We start from the raw sequence: 23,998 nt of genomic DNA on the forward strand, positions 1-23,998 counted from the left end.
ACACATATATATATATATATTTTTTTTCAAAGAAAAATAACAAACCTGAAAGGCAAAAATATTTTCAAAACTTTTCATGAAAAAAAATACACATCAGTCAAAATTTTATTTGAAAAAAAAACGGATTTCCCTGAAATGTAAAGTGCATTGTATAATTAATGTATAATAATAATCATAATCATAATTGTAATATTTAGTAGAATTATTTTTTATTATTATCACCTTTCCAAAAAAAAGTCATTATTTAATGAGAATCCATTGATAATATCAGGACCAGACAAAAAAAAAGTAGAATAAAAAAATAAAAGTCATAATGTAACTCAAAACATTCTGCAGCAGTACTTTTAATTCCACAAGAAAAAAAGACAATGGTATTAAAATTATAAAGAAGAAGAATAGTTGTATGGTATATTCCCTTGATTGTCCATCTTTGGGTGAACGAGTGTTTCTGGTCCATATCTTGCCACTCATTGACCTTCCTGTCAGGCTCTCCCTCACTTGCGGGTGTTGGGGTGGGTGTTGCACGTGTCGTGTACAGTGTGCGCGCGCCTAATATAAATCTGTCAATCAAGCCGAGGTGCCCCTCCACCTTCGCAGGTCCACCATCCATCCATTGTCAGCTGTCATCATGGCAACAATCAGACTGTTATTTCTTTTTTTTTTTTTTTTTCCTCCAAAATCCACTAGGAGTAATGTTACATTTGATCTCCCAGCCTCATAGGGAAAAAGCAGCTTTGGCAGACGGAGTGAAAAGGGGGCTATTAATTGCATTGGAAGCGGAGTGCAAACATTCATAACTCGCTCAAGTCCCATCTCCGGCGTCCTCTCTGAAAAGAAGTGGTCTCTCGTCAACGGCGGGGTCTCCAGCATGGAAATTGAGGGTATTAACCTTAAGTGGTGCTTGACTCCACAGTGCTCTCACGCTATGCCGCTCACGTATAGACACCACTTTTCTCCTTAGCAGAGAATATGAAGGGAATCGGAGGGATGACAGAGAAAGCAAAAGCACCGCAATCTCCCTGCCGTGATTTTACAAAGACGAATTAGATTACCAGGGGGAAAAAAGGAATACTATGAGACTGCATACCATTTCACTGTCATTTTATAATTACCGGTATGTAAAAAACTTTGGGCTTGTCTGTTTTTGAGCTCAATTCTTCTGTTTTTGAGATGAAATGGACTTGTCTTAACCTTTGTCACAGTTCGGAACAAAGTGAAGAGCGATCGGATCCCACAAACGTAGACACCAAACAAAAACTTCGGAACAAAGATATTTATTTAGAAGAACAAAGCGCTTGCTGGAATGCGTCTCTGGAGGAGCCGGGGGGGATGGGGAGAATTCAAATCTGCGCAATTGGCATGGAGGATACCATTTTTTATCTCTTGTACCCCTTGCTATATTTGTGTGTGTGCGTGCGTGCGTGCGTGCATGGGTGCGTTCGCCAGCCACATGCCTCCAGCCCAGTGAATGTGCATTTGACATTTCTGCTGGCTCCTTTGTGTGAATGGAGTTCCGTATAGGCATTCCTTGAAAGCTTTTGTTCCCCTTTAGGAAGTCATTCCTTCTCAATGTTCATATCCGATATCTATCTCCATGAAAACACAGTCACATCACTCGTCTTTTTTAGGTGTGTGACTCGTCCTGATATTTTTATTGTATTTTACTGGAAGAAAAAATCATCTCTGGTTATTATGGCGTGTCCCCCCCCCCCCCCCCCCCCCCTCGCCACAGCAGGCGCGAGCCAGCTGCCGTTTTAATATTCTTACTATTCATATTTTTATTAATAAAAGCGCTATAAATAAGACATATTCGCAAACAAAATCAGTCATGAATGTTTCATTTGATGCCGCTGACCTTGAAAAGCAAAAGCAGCTGATTGGCTTCAAATGGTGATTTTGGCACATTTTCTCATTTCCTCAAAAATACTTGAATTATTCTTATTATTGTTTTTTTAATCGAATTCATGACACAGTGGCTGTGCAAAGTGCAGACAGCAGGAAAAAAAAGCTGGCTTCCATTAGTTTGTGGAGCGCTTTTGACGCTGGCAGGTCATCAGCGACACTTTTAGCACTGTCACTTTTGAATGCTAATGTTAGCAGTGAAAGACACAAACCTCAATAATCATAGAAAGGCCGAAATGTTTTGATTAAAAAAAGTCTTCTTGTATATTTATGTGTCTTTTGGTAGGTTTGGCATTGTATAAAAATAAATGCAGGCTTGCGGTGGTGTCATGTGACAAAACCCAGAAAACAGGTGAGCCACGATGTTTGCTAGCTAAGCATGTGGCCACTGTGACGTCAAATTCAGTCGACAACAAGCAAGTGGCAGTGCAGGACAAAATGGCAGCCCCCTAAAGATAAAAACAGCAGATTTTTTTTTTTCTGTTTAATTTATATTCCACAAACACAATCAGAATCCGGCGTTTGGACGAGTAGGGCATATAGAAAAGGTCATTTCAAAGGAATTTCTTGACTTGACATTTGCTTTAAGGGGCTAAACGTAAGTTGGTGTGGACATTCACTACTCCAGTAAGGCATTTTAAATGGGTAAATAATCACTGACAAAATAATGATTAATAAGATAATGCCGGGTTTTTTTGAAGTCTCCTTAAAGGCAACGATTTTAAAGGTTTCTGCCTGACGCCTAGGTTTTGTTTTATACGTCGTGTGAATGACAATAAAAAGCATGACTCAAGCATGCTTTGCCTTTTATTTGGAGGACTGTACGAGAATCTTTTATTTTCCTCAAAGTGATGTTATACGCTAGTCTTCCATTGCCTGACAATGAGAAAGTGAGCACAAGCTCAAATGAATACTTTTAAAAGTGTGTTTTAGTTAGTTAAGGTCTGTCTTAAATGTATGGTGGGGGATAAACTATAAAAATATTATATGGTCGGTCTTTCTCACGGTTGGGTTTGGTACATATTTCCCGTGATAAATCGAATTTCACTGTACCCTACAGTTATATCAAACATGTTTCATTCCTCAAAACTCTGATAAACACAGCTGCAAAGTTTCATGATTACAAAATGTTTGTCAATCAGTCGGTCACGGGTGGGTGAGGAACAGTGATCAACTTGGGTTCACCACACAAGCAATTAAGTCACTTTTATACAGAATCGCCCTTTTTAAAAGCTTCACTTTTTTTTTAATGAATCAGCCCTTTTGACAGTAATATTGCTCAGCGGCAATCTCAGCTGCTGAATCAGCAAACCTGCTTCACTTGACTGCTCACTTACAGTTGGCACACAGACATACGCGTGCCGTCACATGTCGCCATATGGAGGCAATGGCAGCCCGCCCGGTTGATTCGCGCCAGTCTAAATGTGCGCGCACAAAACGCTTGCTCGCTCTTATTGATTGCCTCCCCAGAATTATCGAGCGCAGCCCTCGGAATGATGATGATGTCTTTGGGGAGGTATGTCCCAAGATGGCCTCTTTTAAAGCGGGGGCATCATTCACAGCGCGCACAGACAAATTGACTTTTAGAGCAGAAGACAAAGTTCCTGAGACGCCCGCGTATGGGTTATCCTAGCAACAGTCACCCGAGGGCTTGCTAATCTGTGCCGTATCTAGCCAATTAACAGGCTGGAGAGGAGCTGGGGAGTTGTCAGGTGCGGCGTTCCAGACAGAGATCGCGGCTTCATCGTTTCCGCTTGACACCCTTGCTATTTCTGTGGGAGCCCCAGCACAGGTGCCATATTTGCATTTGTCGAGGTTGCAGCGCTGCTCGTCATTCAGGGCTTTGGTTTCCTTACAGACCTGCACCTTCAATTTTGGGCTCACATGTCACACTTTTGGATCATGTATTGTGCAATTGGAATTCTTTGCAATTTAGCGTCATCCACCTCTCTTGTAGGCAGGGAGCAAAGCTGACAGTAACTGGAAAAAAAAAAACTCGAAGACGTTTGTCTTTGAAGTACCTCTGGAAATTGACAAATACACCATAAATTGACTGCTTCAAACCAAAATGGCTGACTCCCTTTGTATTTTTGTGAATGGTTTCTTGAGACTTTTTGGGTTGTTTTGTCTACTGATGATAGACTGCCCTTCCAATTTCCATTGTCGCCAAGCGAAACCAGCTTCTGGGGCTGAACTTTCCAAAACTTCCATGCGGATATCAAACATCAACATTTGCTGACATGCTCCGCCGACACGCAAGTACAAAGTATAAACATCACGAGCAATCAAAAGAACATTGAGCCCGTTGATCAAGGCGTCCTCACTTTGAGTCAGTTAAGGAAAACAGACCTTTAAGATAATGATTGACATCCGATCAAACAAACCTCATCAAGGCCTCCTCTGCACTTTAACATTTCCTCTCCCCCTGAGTAGAAAGCAGAGCACCACATCTCCCGCCTGCGCTTTGTTTATCATCTCCCCCCCGCACATGAATCATCCACAGCTTTTCTTCCTGCTTGCATCACTGACACCGAGATGATGGCATGCCACTTTTTTTTTTTTTATGTACTCCCGAAGTCCCGCTGGAGAATTTACAGCTACAAGGATGTCTTATATGACTCTCTTCCCATGTAAGCATTATTGAGTCTATCTCCTGAAACTACAAATGACAACAAGGACGGCCTCTCGATTGCAGGGTAGTATCCTCTGAATTTAAACTGCCTTTGAACAATCAGTATTCTCATATAAATCCATAAAATAACTCAATCCACTTCCTACGGAGTTTAACAACCAAACCACCGAGTTCCAATGGTTGTAATTTTTCAAATGCACGGGTTGTGAGTGAGTAATGGAATTCATGTTCAGACCTGGCCTAATGTTTTGAGTACGACAGTATTGGTTTTCACAGATTGTTGCTTGACTGTTTTTCGATCTTTTTGTAAGGTGTCACCATCATAAACTGAAATACAATTACAAGCATTTCACGAGTGTCAAAAGGATTTTATAGACCATTACATTAAGTTTATGCAAAGAGTCAAGATTTGAAATACCGACCCTTCTTTTTTAGTACCACTGCAATTCGCTCCGGCATGCTGTCGATTAATTTCCGGGCCACATCCTGACTGATGGAAGCTCATAATCACATAATCAGTGCTTGAAGTTTGTCAGATTTTGTGAGTTTCTGTTTGTTCACCTGCCTCTAGTGAATTAATGACAAGTTCTGAATGGGTTTAAGGTCTGGGGAATTTCCCTGCCTTGGACTCAAAATGTCAATGTTTAGTACCCTGAGTCGCATAGGTATCACTTTTGTCTTGTGGCAAGGTGCTGCATCGGGTTTCGTCACAAGCCTGTTACCTGAATTTAGTGAAATCATGTTTGCTGTATATATTAACCCTTTCATGCACCCTGTAACCTGAGAACATGAAAAGATGTCCACTGTAGTAACCACTGTCCCTCAAAGAGTTAAGTTAACACTTGCGGTCAAATTACACTGCATGTCTTCCATTAGACCTTTCAACGGACGTCCGGCTGATCTGTTGTGAGAAACGTGGCCCAAGCCCTTGTACGACAAAATACGCTCCCACCTCCTGTCTGTGAGTTGATGCGTGGGCTTTTTTTTTTTTTGGCCCAAATTAGCACGAGTGAGCAAGCGAGCCGCGCCCCGCGGGAGGAGTAGCTAGCTGTCGTTCGTCAGATCTATTCTCGGCGAGCGGCAGCCGTCGCGCAAGCAGACTGGTGCGGGGCGGCTGCTGACAGCTTTAATAGTAATCAATCATCTGTCCCTCCGCGTTCTCGCCATTTGATAAGGGGTGACCACGAGGGAAATAAGTGAAAGCTGTTATTTGATGCTGTCGCGGAATTGTTTTTGCCTCCTCTGTGGATTAAATGGAATTATTCTTAATGCAAATATTGAAATGCATTGGTGGGGTTGCGGAGGCAGCAGCTTTAGCAGGGAAAGCCTGATGTCCCCCTCCCCAGTCACTTCTTCGAACTCTTCCAGAAGTATCCCAAGGAGTTTGCATGTTCTCCCGGAGCCTGCGTGGGTTTTCTCCGGGTACTCCGGTTTCCTCCAACATTCCAAAAACATGCATGGCAGGCTGATTGAACACTCTAAATTGTCCCTGGGTGTGATTGTGAGTGTGAATTGTTGTTCGTCTATTTTTGTCCTGCGATTGGCTGGCAACCGGTTCAGGGTGTCCCCCGCCTACTGTCCGGAGACAGCTGGGATAGGCTCCAGCATGCCCCGCGACCCTCGGATCGGAAAATGGATGGATGGTGTTCTGCCCTCGCCGCGTCCCCGTTGCGGCTAGACAGACAGATAACTCCTTCAATGGCCACACTGTTGAAATTTCTTCAAGAAGGTGTAAAACTGTAACAGACACAACACATAGACGTTGTTGGAAAAATGAAACGTGGCAAAACAATGTGCCCCACTGGTCCGACATGTGACGAACGTGTGTCTATGCTAGTGTAGCTGACGTTAACGAGCTAATGTGCTAATCGCTGTGCGTAAATGCTAACTGTAAACAATTGGAACGCCCCTCGAATGTAAATCCACGGTGGACACACCCCACTAATTAATAATATGACATACATTTACATAAAACATTTACATACAGGCTGTGCTTGGCCTACGACACGAAGCTGCAGTCCATCGTTCGGCGGTTCCCCGTGCAACGTTAAATAGGAAGTGTCTCACTCCACAATGTCCGGTGTGCCCTTCACAATAATGATTTAACCTTACAAAATAAAGCAGCTCTGTAGCGAGAGAAAATAGGAAACAAATGTAACATGGCTCTTCAGGAGCCAGGACAGATGGATATGAGGTATTTCAAAACAAATGTGCTCTGAGTTCACTTTCTGGGTCTTTGAGTATTATTATTTGTCAAGTGTTTTGTCATTCTTGTCATGTTAAATGCCAACAATGTATTATTAAATCTAAATGTCGAATTGTACAGTTGTTTTGATGAAAGTAACACTGACGTTCAAGTATGATGCATTATCATTCAGACACTTCACTGATAGATGTATAACATATTACATTTTGAAATGCGTGTGGAATATACCTGAGTGTGTCCTCCTTGGCCTTTTGCGGCTGCGCCCACCCCCCGACAACATCTTGTGCAATTATAGCCGGACACGCTAACAAGAGCTCCCAAGTGATGCTGTCAGTGTAGCCGCTGCCATGCCTGCAAAAATGTCTCATTACTCTGCCAGGGATCTCCTCTACAAAGAAGGAAAAAGTCATTAGGAAGGAATAAGTCAGAGGGATGAGCAACCTCCTCCACCTGCCCTCAGTCTCCCCCATGAATAAATGACACCGTGGTACTTTTGGTTCTCTCTACTCTCGCTCGCTGTGCTTTAGTTTTTGGAAATGAAGCGTGAGATTACTGAAGTGTATTTGAGTTCGGACTAATCAGGCTCACTGTATTACTCACAGACGATTTAACTTGTCAGGAATTCAAGTCAAATTTTTAAGATGTGATGGCCCAGTTCGGGAAAAAGTGTGTCAGATATCATTTGAGGTTGAATCGCGATGCCCTGTATCAGTCCACATTACAAAAAAGATCTTCATTGAGTTGCGACTGATCATAAATACTCAGGCTGTGAGCCTTATATTGTAAATAATGTGTGTACAAAAATCATGTTATGAAAATGGGAGTGAGCCCGATCTTACCGCATCGTAATTTGAGCGAGTTAGTTCAATTCTGAATTGCATTGCAAACGGAATGCATCCTTTTGTATTGCATCGTATTCTGAAGGTATTGTACCCAATTGTAAATTGGAGTGAATCACACAGTACCGTAATTAGAGTCAATTGTGTTGGATCCTATAGATATATAGATTTTTTTTCTTGTTATGCATGTTGAATATCACAATATTCAGCACAGATCTCATATCGCATGCTTTTCCAATATCTCCCACTCCTAATAATTAGAATCAATTGTATAGCATGGATGTAAGTGTCAAGCGGTTCCAGCGCTTTCATTGTAGTCGTGGGAACAAAGCAATAGCTGACATGAAAGAAGAACTCAAACTGTGCTGCTGTTTTGCAATTCAAAAAGTGTGAATGTAAAAAGATGTAAAAACAAGACCCCAAAAATCCAAAGGTTCCGCCTCATTATTCCCTCGTTTCATCCTCATCTTGCACATGAAACCAAAGCAAAGCGTGAGGTTTGCTGACAGACGGCAGTCCATGCATCACAGCCTTTGGCCTTCTGCGTGTTTGTGTGTTTGTGTATGCGCATGAGCTCACGCTTGGCACCACGATACATGTTCACAGCCAACACCTTCCACCTGCCAACTGAAGATGCCCTCCCCTAAAGGCCTCTAAAAATGGCCCCCTTAGCTCCTTGGAAGCGGGAGCGTTCATGTCCAGGGCTCGAGACTGCGACCAAATTGGTCTCGAATGCGATGTTTTTCAGCGTATGAGATATATTTTCATTTGTTCACGTCGGTGCGAGTGCATACTTTATTAATGCTCCAACCAATGCTGGTACAGTAATAGAGCTTGTGGTTGAAATTCTCCCTCTTTTTCAATCGGCTATAGCTTCCGCAGTGCACGTACGTCTGTCCACTTATAATCCAGCTAGCAAAAAAATAATAATAATAATCAAACAAACAGCTGTTGTAGTGTTGAAAAAACGATCTTGTGCGTCTTGAACAGCTGTCCATTGTTGTTGCTTTTCATTGCGCTGGTGTATGTGAGGTCGGTGTGCTAATATGCGTTAGCTCTGCACAGACTGAAGATGGGTCATAAACTGACCTCCGTAAATCCAAATGGGGAAGGCTCCTCCATGCCGACGAGGACGCTAGGACGCATATGTCCAGATGACATAACCAGGCATGCCGCCATCTTGGTTTCTCGCTCATTTGGGAAGAACATTGATGATAAATATGTAGAGATGTGCCCGTTTCATTGATGGCATTTCACAGTCTGCTGCAGTTTTGAAAGCCTTTGCTAACCTTCAGTCAACAAGTCTTGAGGGAACAGAATTGGTAGATTATGATGCCAGGCAGGATGTTAAATTGTTCCCCTGCCCCAGCAGACAAATGTCTTCCTTTTGATATTTTTAAGGACTCTCATGAATATGAAAACCTTCATTCATGTGGCTTATTTTGCGGCTTGCGTTCTATACATTAGCATTTTGAGCTAACAACACTATAGAAGAAACAAAATCCACTCAATAACACTGTAGTGTTGTTTCCTGATTTACCCCACACTCCCTGGGCTAATTTTACACTCATCATTCTCACCACTGCTGTGTCGTCACGTCTTTGAAACCAAACACCCTTTCAGCCCCCGCACCCGCCTATCCTCGCTCCACCCTTTATTGGATAGGGATGTAAAAGTGATGCATTGTGGGAGACGGTAATCTAATCCCGACGCTGGGGGCCATGCATCCCGACACGTGATTGGACAATTTGTCTTAATAAAGCGACATCATCACCATCAACGCCACGCTTCCTCTAGAGTCACACGCACTCACACACGCACACACACACACACACACACACACACACACACACACAAAAACAACCTGGATTTGACATTTCTTTTTAACGTGCTGTGTAAAACTCATTCACAGATTGTAAAGAAAATCCACACGGTTTAATCCGCAGAATACAAAAAGATTAGCAGGGAATGACATGCACAGTGAGGGATATTGCTGTCAGGAATTTGGAGCCTTAAATGAAAAAAAAAATGGACCGACATTATCAGGGCTCTTAAATGCAGTTAGTTGGCACAATAACATGGCAAGCACACAATCCGACAGATATATATGAAATTTCATCACTGTGTGTTTTGTGTGTGTGTGTTTATAAATCTAGACCCCCCCCCCCCCACGAAAGGTGAAAACCGCGAGGTAGGATTTGCCCCCCTTCCAAGGAATTTGTGTGCATGTTTAAAATATGTAAACAGTATTTACACTTTACATATTTGAGACAAAGATTACAACAGTATACGTATTTACTTCAATGTTTAATTATAAAATCTTTTATAGTCATTAACATTCATCAACATGACCTTCTGAGAGAGACGAAGAGGCTCTTGGTGGCATCGAAGGCAGCTCTCACTTGACTCGTAGGCTTTTGGTTCACGCTGAGACTTCTGCTGGAGGCGCTGATGGTGTAGTTGAGCTTTTTAAATTGGCGAAAAACATGGTGATGGGTACCACTATGAAGTTCATCTTGTCTTCTTATTAGTTGAAATAGGTTTAATGTTTCTTTTTTATTAGACAATGGTCTTTTCTTTCAGTGAAGAAAAAAACCTCTTACCGAGCTGAGAGTTTCGGCTCTCACTTCAGCCTTCATTTGAGCTGTCACTGCTTCCTTTTGACGTGTCCAAAAAAAACACTGACTGGATCGGGAAACCTTCAAAATAAGGCTCCCCAACCCGGTCAGGGCTGTTGATCATGGTGACGTCATGGTATAACCACGAGCTGCAGGATCACCTCTGTAGACTTCATTTCAGCCAACGTCAAGGGATTAACACTTCTGAACTTGCGCCGGGCCCCCGGTGTCTTTTTAATAAAAGCCCTTCTTGTTCCCGCGGGCTCGGCTCCACCGCGGCGGTGTCACATTCACCCTGCGCTAGTGTCACGAAAACAAAAAATTCCCACAATACCTCAGTGACGGGACAGCAGCAGGGTTCAAGCCAGGTGGCCTAATTAGTCGCCGGGTGCATCATACACTTAAAACCATTAAATGCCTCCCTCAAATAGATCTCGTCATCTCGCTTCGTGGAGACGTGAGCACATTTGAACTCGGAAAAAGTATGTTATTTGTACAAATACACTGTGCATGGATTGAATAATATTTTATTCAAATAACATACAGTACATATACTCAATATTGTGTGATTTCAATAATATCCATTTCATATTTTTTTTACTTCAATAATTGTAGAGGTTGAATAAATGTAAAAAAAAAAAAGTCTGTTCTATTATAACGTTGGAAAGTTGAACCAATATCGAAATGCAATAAAACATACTCTCTCACAAATTCCTCCCATGAAGCTGTCCGTGTATATTACTGTAAAAGCAAAAAGATTACGGCAATAACAAAGTGCATCAATTGCATCCATAAATAACAGAATAACAATCCCTTCAGTTAATCCTTTATGCGGGTCATCACAATGGAGCAAATCCCAGCACAGGGGAAAGATACATTTTTTTCTGCAATAATCCCTAGCTTTACATTTTTCTTATTTCCAACATTATATAGTGTTTTTATGGATGAGTGGTCAAAGGGTCCGCTACAAGAGTGCTAAGTGGAGAGTTCAAATGCGTTGAGTTTCTTTCACCCACGTGTCATGTCAATAGTCTTGGCACAGCGACACTTTTATTCAAACCGTCAGCCTACAATTAAGTCAGGCTTTGAAATGTCACCAAAGAGTACACTAGGGGGCGGACAGAAAGAAAATGTAGAAGACGACTGGACAAAGACAACAACATCAACCTGATGGGGAAACCAGGCTCTAAAAAAAGAGCAAAAACAAGGCGTGATGAAACCCAGTTGGGAAAGTTGGTAATAAAAATGAAGAGAATTCCACACGGTTTAATGTTGGGGCCCCTGCTGTTTTCATGGTATTTGCTGCCAATGGGTTCCACCTTAAAAGCATTTTTATTCTCTCACATGATGTTATGTAGGTATTGATTTTAGTAGTTGTAAATCGTTGTTTGTCTGTTGTCAGGTCCTTGGGGGAGGTGCATGGGCAGCGATTGTGGCCCAGGGGGCAGCCAGAGCCGGGCGGTGTGGTGTGCCCACGTGGACGGCTGGACCACGCTGCACACCAATTGTGACCAGTCGTTGCGTCCGTCGAACCAGAGGAACTGTTTTCGCGTGTGCGACTGGCACAAGGACTTGTACGACTGGCGTCTGGGCCCCTGGAACTCATGCGTGTCTGTGTCCTCGAGGGCTTCGGGGGCTCCACGGCCCATCATCTGCAGCGGGGGCGAGGAAGGTATCCAGACCCGAGAGGTGGGCTGCACCCTCAAGTCAGACGGGTCCCCTGCAGAGGACGCCATTTGCGAGTATTTCGAACCCCAGCCCCGCTTGGAGCAAGCCTGTCTGATCCCGTGCCCTCAGGACTGTGTTGTATCCGACTACTCCCCATGGACATCCTGCTCAAAAACCTGCGGGACGGGTCTGCGCAACCGGGTCCGAAGTGTTTTAGTACCGCCACTTTTTGGAGGATCCATCTGTCCCAATCTGACCGAGTTCCAGTCTTGCAAAGTGGGGCCCTGCGCAGGACCGGAGGGCATGTACAGCCTCCGGGTGGGCGCCTGGACACCCTGCGTCCTGCCCCAGACCCGGACGACGCGCCAGGCCAAGCGGCGCAAGGGGAAAGGTCAGGGAGGTGGAGGAGCCAAAGATCCCGAGACCAGGGAACTAATCCAGAAGAAACGCATCAGGAACCGGCTGAACCGGCAGGAAAGTTCTTCCTGGGACGTGCAAGTGGGATACCAGACCCGAGATGTCACCTGTGTTCACAGGAACAGCAGCTCGGTTCCACGCAAGTGAGTTTCACTTTTAACTTTTTCACCTTATCAGATGTCAAACTGTGATGTCACATTTCAGTGTTCTGCTCCTCTGTCAAACTACTATGTTACGCTACGATGTCAAGCTACGATATTCGGGTACGATGTCACGCTATGAAGTCATGCTCCAATCTTGTACTACGCTGTCACAGTATGTTGTTGAGCGGCAATGTTAGGGTATGCTGTCACGCTACATCAGGCTATGATGTCACACTGCGATGTCTTGGTATGATCTCACGCTACAATGTTTCTACATGGTGATGTCATGCTATGCTAAGATGTTATGCTAAGATGTCGAACTATGATGTCGAGCAACAATGTTATGCCACATTGTTATGCCACTATGTTACACTACGATATGATTCTTTGTTACGCCACAATAGCAAGCTACAATGTTGGGCTATGATATCATGGTACTACTATGTTATGCTACAATGTCAGGCTAAGATGTTAGGCTCTGATGTCAAGCTACGATGTTGTGCTACGATTTTGAATGGGCTTTTACACTTGTACAGTATAGTGCTTTTCTACCTTCAAGTCACATTGTTAGGCTATGATGTCACAATGATCTCACACAATGATCCGACACTACAATGTTACGCTATTAAATTTCGCTAAGATGCTAGGCTATGACGCTGGGATATGGAGTTAGGCTACGGTGTTACTCTACAAATGTGGGCTCCAATTTCATCTTCCTATTATGCCACAATGCTAAGATATCACGCTCTGATGAAAGTTGAGCATTGCTTCGTGTAAATAGTATAAGGTGGTCATGTATGATGATAAGGAGCTCTTTCTGTTTCTTCTTCCTTCTCGATAGAAGTTCCACAGTGTCTGCTTGTGTTTTCCAGCACTGTTTTCTCTGCTCTTTAATCTCCAGGAAATCTTTGCGGGCGAGCCTGCGTTCTCATGTGCCTCCGTTCACGCATCCCGGTGGTGGAGGATGTGATGTGATGTGATGTATTATACACTAAACGCGTTCATTCACGCATCTCGCCGGCGACGCCCATCACAAGTTTCAAAGAACAAGCAGTTGCGCAGCCCACCACATCCATGAATATTCATTCGTCCTCTGCCGGCCTTGTTGATTCCTCACGCTGATATAGTCACACTTGTTTTTCCGCAACTTTGGCAAAAAGTGCCGAAAACTTCACACTAGCAGCACATGCCGATGACACCATTATTTCTGACATGTGCAGACAGCGGCATGGTTCATCATTGACACTATTCCATTGACTTTCGGTGATGCTTTTTTTTTTTTTGAATGAATTTTTACAGTACATATTATTGATATACTTTACTCCCAGCTCTACGCGACGCGATCAGTAGTGCGTTGGCATCTGCTGCCTGGTGACTAGCAAGCGTCATTAGCATCGACTGTGGCTCTGCGTGTGGAACTTACATAAACATCGTTTGAGGGTCTAAGCTACATTTACCAAAAGTCCCCACATCCCTCCTCCTTTCGTCCCCCCAGGGTGCACGCAGAGTCATTAGAAATGTTCTAAACGAAAGCAGACGACTTCTCAGCTCAGACTTTTCTTCCCCCTGGAGGCCCTCGCAGCTGACGAGCTATTAGTGTTAATTCCACCGCTGTGTCATTTGGAAAGCTCTCATTTAGGCGCCTCATCCCGTGCACAAGACACGTTATTTTAAAAACGCCTGTGTGTGTGTGTGTGTGTGTGTGTGTGTGTGTGTGTGTGTGTGTGTGTGTGTGTGTGTGTGTGTACGTGCGTGCGTGCGTGCGTGCGCGCACGTGTTTGGATATGATATTTTGCCGCAGTATTTCTTCGTAATGTTTTGCTACAATGTTAGGCTACGCTGATACGCTACAATATGATGCTACAAATTTATGCAACAGTGTGACACTACAATGTCATTCACTGTTAGGGCAGTCATAAATTAATATTTTTAGAATCAATTAAAACAGTGACTAAAGTTAGCGTCGAAATATGACACACGTTGAGCGCCTGGTGTCAAAAAGCCAGAGAAAAATCAAAAGCTTGTGATTCTTTTGTGTTGTCCACAGCTTGTGCACACCGAGGGAGGTGCCTCTGACCATCCAGTCGTGCGTGCTGCCCAGAGACTGCCAGCTAAGCGACTGGAGCAACTGGTCAGCCTGCACCAAGGCCTGCGTGGACTCCGACTTGCCCGGTAGTTGGCGACAGCGCCACAGAGAAGTGCTGCAATTCCCCACGGGCGAAGGGACCGAGTGCCCGACGCTGAACGAGCGGGAGCCCTGCGAGCCTCAGGGGGATGTCGTGATGCCCTGTGCCGTGTGAGTGGGCGGGTTGGCTTGTAGCTCTAACTGACGTCAGATAAGATCTAAGTGAAACATTGCCTGACAAGAGGAGGATTCAGATGTTTAATTCAGATCTCGGTGATACAGTGTTAGATTTAACTTGTATGATTAATCAGAATCTCATCGAATGAAATTTGACCTCAGAGCTCACCAGTAGAGAGGTGTGGCTGATTGGGATTGGGAAGCAAACAGTCTTGGACCGTGAGCCGTACGAAGCTACCCATTGCTATCATGTTTTTTTTATTATTGCAAATAAACAGATTGCATTATATTCAGGAGTCATCGTATCGGATTCCTGAGTACTATTATGTCAAGCAGTCCAACAGTCGTGGTGGTGACTTTTGTGATATTCAAAACAGTGTCTGACTTGTCTTGTCACGCCTCCCAGCTATGCCTGGAGGACCACCGAGTGGTCTGATTGTCGTGTGGACTTACTGCTGGGCCAGCAGGATCGCCGCCGCGCCAACCTGACTGGACTCTGTGGTGGTGGTCTACAGACCAGAGAGATCTACTGCGTCCAAGCCAATGCCGAGCTTCTCAAGTATGTCAGCGACTTCCAGGAGAAAGACAAAGGTAAACAAACACTGAGGCTCCTCAGCTTCTTTTGAAATTCTAAAATAGCAGCACCTACGTTGACACACAAACAGACAGATTCAAGTGGGGAGGTTTGGCGTAATTGAAAAGGATACAACACCGCACATAATTAAACTGTATCTTAACAGAAAATTAATAGAAAATCCAATATTTGACTGGTGTATACAAAACCATAGCATTCAATTACTGTTACATGCTTGTATTTAAACAGGCGCGTGCGCGCACACACACACACACACACACACACACACACACACACACACACACACAGACACACACAACATGCATGATGAGAAGAATGGTTATCTCTGAGGAGCAGGAGCTCTCCCTTGACTGAGGTGTGTTCGTGAACAGGGGGGGCGGGGGGGGGCGCTTATAGTCTCCCAGCAAGTCAGCGAGGTCCACCATCTCTAAATCCAGCTTGACACATCAGCAAATGCAAAACACACACTGAGACTGACCTCTGATTTCGTGAAATTGTGTCGACAAATTTACACTATTAAATTTAAACTGACTGCAAATTTGTTGTTAGTGCTGTATCTGACTTATATGACACTGATTGTGATGATGGTTTTACACGACTAGCCCAAACTGACCTCAGATCAGATCATAGTGAAATGGCGTCAAACTTGACTTGCAAATGGGACTCATTCTTAAAATGGAACTCCTTGATTGACTTGGGCTTGACATCCCACCATGCTTGTGCCCCGACCCTTTTATGTGTGGCTAATAGCTAACGGCTAGTTGCTTGTGTAGTTAGCCTAGCTCGTAGTTCATAAGTGCAATCTGCCCCTACTATTCCAGCGGGACAAACCCAAGGACAACAGAAACCTAGTGTACCCCCACTCCTCTCTGTCTCCTTCCACATCACAGGTAGGTCGTCTGCTTTAAATACTCCTCACGATCAATGTTCACGCAAACTCTCTGAGCATTCATTGGACCACGGTGCGCAACAACAGACACGCACATGGCGGCCAAACTAGTATCACATCCATCCAAAACCTCAGACCACAACCAGTTACATCAGCGGTCACCAACATGGCTAGCTAGCTAGCCCCCGGAGACCACATGAGTAGCCCGCGGGCCTGTTCTAAAAATAGCTCATCGGTGATGGGAGATTATTTTCTAGAAATGTGGCTGAAGTGATCATTTGAAAATGTGAACCCTGGCAAAGATTGCAGAAAATAAATGACCACCAATATTTAAAAATAGAACCTATACATGAATGGAGATTTGTGACACAAATAAAATCAGCCCGAGTTTGTTACTTTTATTTGAGCACACATTAAGTCTCAATGCAATCTGTATAAATACTGTTCCACTCCTAAAGAATCGAAAACATTATCATTTAAAAGAAACATAAACATTTCCAGCCACCTGACCTCTGTCGAAATGCCACGTGTGTGCGTGTTGCGCGCCAGGGTTATCGCGTGCACCGAGAGGGTGCGAGACGTGCGCAACTGCTCAAATGCACAGCTTCGAGGGAACATTGCTCATGATCGTCTTCTTCCTCTTCCTCCTTTGACTGGTTGCTCTTTGCCACTTTTACTCCACTTCCTCCTTTACCTCTAACTCCCCTTGCAACTCGTCCTCCTCTTTCTCTCCCCCTCTTTTGCTTCCTTCTTATCCTCTACTTCTTCCTCATCTTTCTCCTCTGCAACCTCATTATCCTGTCCTACTTGTACTCTTTCCTCCTCCTCCTCCTTTTACTCCTCCTCCTCTTCCTTAATCCTCCTCTCCCACTTTCTCCCTTCCTGCTCTCTTTTTATTGTCATGCCATTCTGCTTTTTTTTCTTGTCCCCTCCTCCTCTTCCTCCACTTCCTCATTTTTTTTCCCGTCTTCCCTGTCCCCCTCCTTCTCTCCCTTTCCTTGACCTTTTGCTCCTTCTGTTCCTCTTCCCCCTCCTCATCTTCTCCCCCACTTCCCCGGTTTCTTCTTTCTCGTCTTTCTCATCCACCTTTTCGATGTTCCTCTTTTTCCTCCCATCAAACTCCATCTTAACTCTTCTCCATTTTCCTCCAGCACTTACTTTCCTCCGCGTACTCATTAAACTCTTCCCGATGCTCCTCGGAGTCTGCCCTTCACCCTCCTTTTTCTCCCCTTCTCTCCCCTGCTCTTCCTCATGCCTGTGAGCGTTCCAGGAAGTCGCTTTTACACTTCCTGACACCCGATCCTCGACACTGCTCGTCATCCACAGCTCCTCATCCCTTAATCTTATCCTCTCATCTCCTTGTGCTTCTTTGCCTTCTCTTTTCCCACTCCTCATAACGCTCCTCCTCCTTTTTGTCATTTTTCATGTTATTATTAGCAGTTTTTTCTCGTTAGTTCTGCACAGCTTCTAGTACGTGTGTCGATGTTTTTTGTTTGTTTTTTTGTGAAATCAGATTTTAGCCTCTGTGTAGCCATGTCAATTAATAGTGTTGGCTAATTTGAAATCTATTAGCAAAGGGAATTCATCCTGTAATAATGAAAAATTCATCATAACAGGGCCAAAGCTCTGGCCTTCCGCATTTTGCCGTTCTTTGATTGTTTGGTCAGAGCAAAAGTGTACACCTAGCAAAACACGTCTACACACATGAATACATTTCATAAGCAAAATCTCTGTTCAGCATGATGTAAAAGGAATTAATGGCCAACACGCGCCCCCAAAAAAAAAAAATTACCTACGATGAGACAAGATGTCAGCCAAACAATATTTTAATTGCGCTGGGCTGAGCACAAAAAAGCAAATCGGTGACTTTTTATGCAAACTGTCAAATGGTCTTTCCCCATTTAAATGAATGGAAATGCTATCAATCCGTTCCAGCTTTCTACAAAACCTCAACAAAAATATGTATGATGTGGTAAATATCGATTGGGATCTACTCCAGGTGATGTTTGTGGCGCAGTTGTGAGCTGTTAGAATTGCATTTTTGTTTCATATTGATGCTATTTTAAAAAAATTGTTTCGACGTGATAGCGGCGGTTTTAAGTTGGGTTAAGACCCCATTGAAGACGCAACAAATGAACCGCACACTACTGGCTCAGCCCATATGCAAATGAGCATTCAGAGCTGTCAGTTCACACAAGAAAAAACAAAGCAGGCGCTCGTTTGGTGTATTTCCTTAACGAGGCGTGGATTAACGGGGGCTCCACAATCCACCGCTTAACGTGTGTGTGTGTGTGTGTGTGTGTGTGTGTGTGTGTGTGTGTGTGTGTGTGTGTGTGTGTGTGTGTGAGTGTGTGTGTGTGTGTGTGCGTGTGTGTGCGCGCGCGTGTGTTTACTAGAGGAATTATTTATAAGTGCAATTGGCCTCTTTGCATTTCAAAAGCCCCCCACTTCTGCACGAGGATTTGTGATTCAGCTCTTCCGATTTTTAAGCTTCTGCATTTCTTGCAGGAGCACGAGTCGTATTTTTATATATTACATCTTTTTTTTGCCATTCCTGGAAATATTCGGCACTCTGTGTGGGAGCAAAGTGGCGATCAGCATATCTTCCTCGCCTACTTAGAGAAATATTTCACGTTTCAAGAACAGCACAATTTAAAGTTCAACACAGTTTGTTCTTTAATACCAGGCTATTTTTTTTTTTTTTTGTATAGGAAATTATGAAAATGTGAATAATATGTGCCTCATCATAAAGTCTGTCCAGGCCATGTTTTAAAGTGATACTTGAAAATTATTAACCATCATAGACGTGGAAAAGAAGGTACCACTATAAAAAAAGGAGATTTAAACTTTTTTGGGCTATACTTTTCCCTCCTCATCCTCGTCTTCTTTTTCCTTCTACTTTTTCTTTTCTTTTCCTCTCCCTCAGTTTTTCATTTTCTCTTTTCTTCTCTTCCCCCTTTTATTCTCCTCTTTTTTGGACCTCTATGTTTCCCGCTTTATTCCTGTTCCTCTCCTCTCTGTTCCTTCATCTTCCATTTTCCTCCTTGTCCTACTCTTCATCTTCCGCTCCCTCTCCTCTCTGCTTTCTCCTCTTTATTTCCCTCTGTTCTTACATTCTCTCCTCATCTACTTTTTCCCTCCTACACTCCTAATGGACTTCCTCCTCCTCTTCTTCTTCCTCTTTCTACTTTTCTTCCTCCTCCTCTCCTCCTATTTTCCACTTCCTGTTATGCTCCTCATCCTCCCACTCTTTCTCCTCTAATTCTGCAGTTTATTAAAAAATGACGTAAAGTGAAATGAGGGAGACCGGATTAAATGAGACAAGAATTGAACCAATCTTTCTGTATCTCACCAATAGAACAATCTGCTAGTTGTTTGTTTACATCCAAACAGGTTGCAACTGGAAAGCGCATTTTTTTTTGTTCTATTTGAATGTAACTATTCACTTTAAATTAATCACACAGTCGTTTCACTTTTTTCAGTGTTGTGTAGAGTTATCACATCAGCTGTCAAACTGATTGCATCCTTTTTTTATCCCGTTAGCGACGCGCCCGGTGGAGAACCGTCTGTGTGGAGGTTCTGTTCCTGATCGGTCACAGCTGTGCCAGTTGACCTGTCCCGTCGAGTGCCAAGTGTCTCCCTGGGGTGCCTGGGGGCCGTGCACCTTCGAGAGCTGTGACGAGCAATCAGCCAAGAAAGGTAAATTCACCGGGCACTGAGCTCAGGCTTGGTGAAGCAGCATTTGGCTCACTATTTGTGGCACTGTGTTTCATGTAAGTGGGGCAGCAGCAGTAGAGCTTGTCGACTGCATTCCAGGTCTGGTCTATGCAATGTCTCATTTTTTCTTGCAAGAAGATAAAGGAGAATCACCGCTTGTCAAAGATTTAGTGTTCACTTTTTATAATGTACTGAAAGGCTTCCACACTTGACTTATGGCACTGTAATAAACTTTATTGAAAATTAACATGCAATCTTTATTACACAGATGGACGACTGGAAGTCTTATACAGTACAGCTAAAATGGTCTCAGAAAAACTCCCAAGAATCCCAGACAGATGCAAATTTATGGTCTCGGCTCGTGGAATTTTAATCCTATTCCATCTAAACATGGCTTCGAAGTGCACTGAATAGTCCTAGTGTCCTAATGTCGATGATGTAGGGAAAAGATACATGAGAAATATATACCACTGCTGTGAGCTTCTTCTGATGTCCACTTTTAGCAAAACGTGTATGTTAAAGTCACTCAAGACTCAAAATTGTTCGGCTTAGCTTGAGATGAGCAAAGGACCCACAGGCAGACACAATGAACTCAGAACTGGTTTATTGTCAGGAAGAGGGACAGGTCGAGGAGGCAGGAAACAAAAGGCTGTCAGAGAAACCAACTCGAGGTGTACTGGAAGGCTTGAACAACAGCTAGGCAGCAACGAGAAAATGGTTGACGAACCGGCAACAGGTGGCTTTTCAGACTGGCCTTTATGCTGCAAGGGGGTGAGTGTGGCTGACGAGGTGAAGACTGGCAGGTGTGTAGTTGAGACAGGTGCAATGATTGGAGTGACGCCCAGCCCACACGGAATTAACAGAAAGGAAACAAAACACAACAGAGGGACCATAGTGGACCACTGAGGACAGACAATGTATTAAAAAAAAAAAATTTGACCAAGAGGTTAACAAAAATGTATGTTGAAGTTCACATGTCTTCAAATTGACACTGATGTTGATGAAAAATCATGTTAACTTCACTGAAAGCTGTCTTGATGATTACCGGTATGAAAATGTTTGCTAGAGTCATTGAAAACTCATTATTAGACTCATTTTTTAGTTTAGATTCATTGAAGATGATGTGTAGAAATTCATGTACTTGAGGTTTACTGGACTCCAATCACAAGGTTCGTCAAAGGCATCAAATGTACCATGATGTTAATGAAAACATGTACCTTGAGTTTACATTAGTTCACAGCGGTACCCAATTACCGTATTCAAGATGCCGTGTCTGTATTACAGGATTCAAACTGAGAAGGCGCCAGATCACCAATGAGCCCACGGGCGGCCCAGCCAACTGCCCGCACCTGGTTGAGGCACTACCCTGCGACCAGCCCAGTTGCTACAACTGGCGACCGGTTGGCCTGGACCGTTGCGTACCCGTAGAGCAAAAGCGGTGCGGGCCCGGAACGCAGCTGGCTCGGGTCCAGTGCGTCAACCGCAACAGTAAGATCACGGCCTCAGGACCCTATTGTTGTCTTTGATATTTCGGTTTTGGCGAAATCTTTCCATTGACTTGGATGTTTGTGAGAACACGTTGAGCTCCTTGATTCTAAGTTCGTTTGACTCTCGATTTGTCTTTGTGTAGAAGAGGTGAATCAATGACTCTAAATTGACCTTGATGTTGATTAAAATATTGACTGAAGGTTCTAAATGGTTAGTAGATGTGTGAGTGACAGCTGACTATTTTTGGGAAAGACTCCAGCTTTCTACCGCAATGCTGAACAGACTATGAAAAATAAGCGCTCCACTTCTTTTCTTGAAAAAGTCTTCCCTGCTTTGATGATTTTTATGCATGACACATTTTCCTCGACTTGCCACCCACCGTAACGCTGAGTCGGACCTCCTCCCTCCCACAAGCAATTAACTTGACTTTACCACTAAATCAAATCATCCTCAAAGCGGATCTCCCTCCTTGTGACTTTTATCACTACTTTTTTTTTGTATCCTTTACCGGTCATTTGGTTTTATTTCGTCTCATGAAAGAATTGTCACCATCAGTGTCATTTACTTGTAAATGTTAGCACCTGTCACATGAATGAATTGCTCCTTGATGCTTCCAGTGGAGAGACAAACCGCTATGATTGATCCGCCTGCCTCCGATCCCTTGTCTGGCAGAGGAAAATAGATTTTCTTCTTTAGTTTTTTGTATTTTGTTTTTTTTTTTCCCCCTTCCACTGAGAGAGAAAAGGTCACACGGGCAATAAGTTTTGCGTTCGTGTTCAGGTGAGCCGGTGGACGAGAGCCTGTGCTCGTCCACGCCGCCGCCGGATCCCGTGGCCTGCCAGGTACCTTGCTCCAGGGACTGTGTGCTGAGCGACTGGACTCCATGGTCCACCTGCTCTCAGACCTGCTCCAGCAAGACCGTGGAGGGAAAACAGATGAGGACGCGATCCATTCTGGCTTACAACGCCGGCGAGGGTGAGTTCACGAGTATCGCACGACAATAACTTTTGACATGCACTCCTCCCAAAACGTTTAGGGATATTCAGATTTTTGAGTGATTATATGACACAAGGAGGTCACTGAGTTCAAAGGTCATTTTGAGGGATTACATTTCGTATGATATATTAGTATGAATGATAGATGACTTTCGGGAATCATGATACGGTATGGTGACCTAAACTGTGTCTTTTTTCAAGGTGGCGCCATGTGCCCCAACAGCAGTTCACTGCAGGAGGTCCGCAACTGCAACGAGCATGCGTGCACCGTGTACCACTGGCAGACAGGTCCATGGGGGCCTTGCTCCGAGGACCCCTCCTCCGCGACCCTCAACGCCACCTCGGCGGGGGCGGCCGTGGGCCTTGGCAGCTGCTCCAACGGGGTCCAGACGAGAAAAGTCATGTGTGTGCGTGTCAACGTGGGACAGGTGCCCCCTAAGAAGTAAGTTCTCTTTGCTTCTGCTCCATTTAGGAGATTTATTGAAAGGCACCTTGCACAATAGCAATGAACACAATGACCGAAAATAACCCAGAATTGAAAAATCTATCTGTGCAGCCAGTTACAAATGCAGATTATATTTTTGTATTTGCATTTATTTTGCCAAATACATCCTTATATGGTTAAATAAATCCAAAAATAGAAATCAACACCATGCTTGTCACCTTTTTGTAGTTCATTTCAGGGTTGTTTCTTCATAGCTTGTTACTGGATTAATTGACTTTCTTAACGCTGTTTCTTTTTTTTTAAAGGTCTTTCACGGGTACCCAAATTTCACCTACAATATTATTATTATTATTAAATGTAACTCTGGTTGTTTTTAAAGTGTTCATAATACACACCACCAGATCTTTTTTTTTACATACACACGGTTCTCCGCCATCAATAAGTCACACACTTGTCATTTCAGTAGTTATTAAAATGGAACTATGGTTGTTTTTAATGTGTTCATAATACGCACCACCAGATCTCTTTTTACATACACACGGTTCTGCGCCATCAATAAGTCACACACTTGTCATTTCAGTAGCGAGGCTCCCCTACAGCTGACAGTAAAAAGGGGCTTTGCCGCATCTTTTGAATAAGGGAAAAAGGTGCGCCGTCTGGTAGACAAATGCAAATGTTGACAGATACAATGTGCGTATTTCGATGACAAAACGAACAAGGAGCATGCGGTGCTGAGAAACGAATGCTTCAAGTGAATCAGGGAGCATACAGTGAACCCTTACTATATTGTGGTTCATCATTCAAATCTATATCATGTATTTTCAGTCTCAATGTTTTTTTACAGTATACAGGCAAGTTCAAATTCAGAATAGCTCACTATGAATTATGCCACAGTTGCAATTACTGTAACAGCATAGCCTGTCTTGTCATTTCGTATGATATATTAGTATGAATGATAGATGACTTTCGGGAATCATGATACGGTATGGTGACCTGAACTGTGTCTTGTTTCAAGGTGGCGCCATGTGCCCCAACAGCAGTTCACTGCAGGAGGTCCGCAACTGCAACGAGCATGCGTGCACCGTGTACCACTGGCAGACGGGCCCATGGGGGCCTTGCTCCGCGGACCCTTCCTCCGCGAC

The 23,998-nt window shown here is 43.8% G+C and overlaps 1 protein-coding gene across 8 annotated transcripts in view; it reads left to right on the forward strand.

Annotated features, from left to right (window-relative positions):
* thsd7ab (thrombospondin, type I, domain containing 7Ab) overlaps positions 1-23,998 on the forward strand; it is a 75,252-nt gene that overhangs the window by 17,991 nt on the left and 33,263 nt on the right. For 5 of the 8 annotated variants that reach the window (XM_019878776.1, XM_019878777.1, XM_019878778.1 and 2 more), the window contains exons 2-9: positions 11,600-12,425; positions 14,473-14,721; positions 15,134-15,318; positions 16,144-16,212; positions 19,755-19,910; positions 21,213-21,416; positions 22,197-22,391; positions 22,613-22,853. In XM_019878776.1, coding sequence (XP_019734335.1) covers positions 11,600-12,425; positions 14,473-14,721; positions 15,134-15,318; positions 16,144-16,212; positions 19,755-19,910; positions 21,213-21,416; positions 22,197-22,391; positions 22,613-22,853 — 2,125 coding nt within the window. Of the gene's footprint in view, positions 1-2,746; positions 4,599-11,599; positions 12,426-14,472; positions 14,722-15,133; positions 15,319-16,143; positions 16,213-19,754; positions 19,911-21,212; positions 21,417-22,196; positions 22,392-22,612; positions 22,854-23,998 lie in introns of those variants that run through there. The other 3 variants (XM_019878781.1, XM_019878779.1, XM_019878780.1) reach the window with 2 other exon arrangements.

This window comes from Hippocampus comes, unplaced genomic scaffold (assembly GCF_001891065.2).
Source record: "Hippocampus comes isolate QL1 unplaced genomic scaffold, H_comes_QL1_v1.1 scaffold315, whole genome shotgun sequence".
Lineage (NCBI taxonomy): Eukaryota > Metazoa > Chordata > Actinopteri > Syngnathiformes > Syngnathidae > Hippocampus > Hippocampus comes.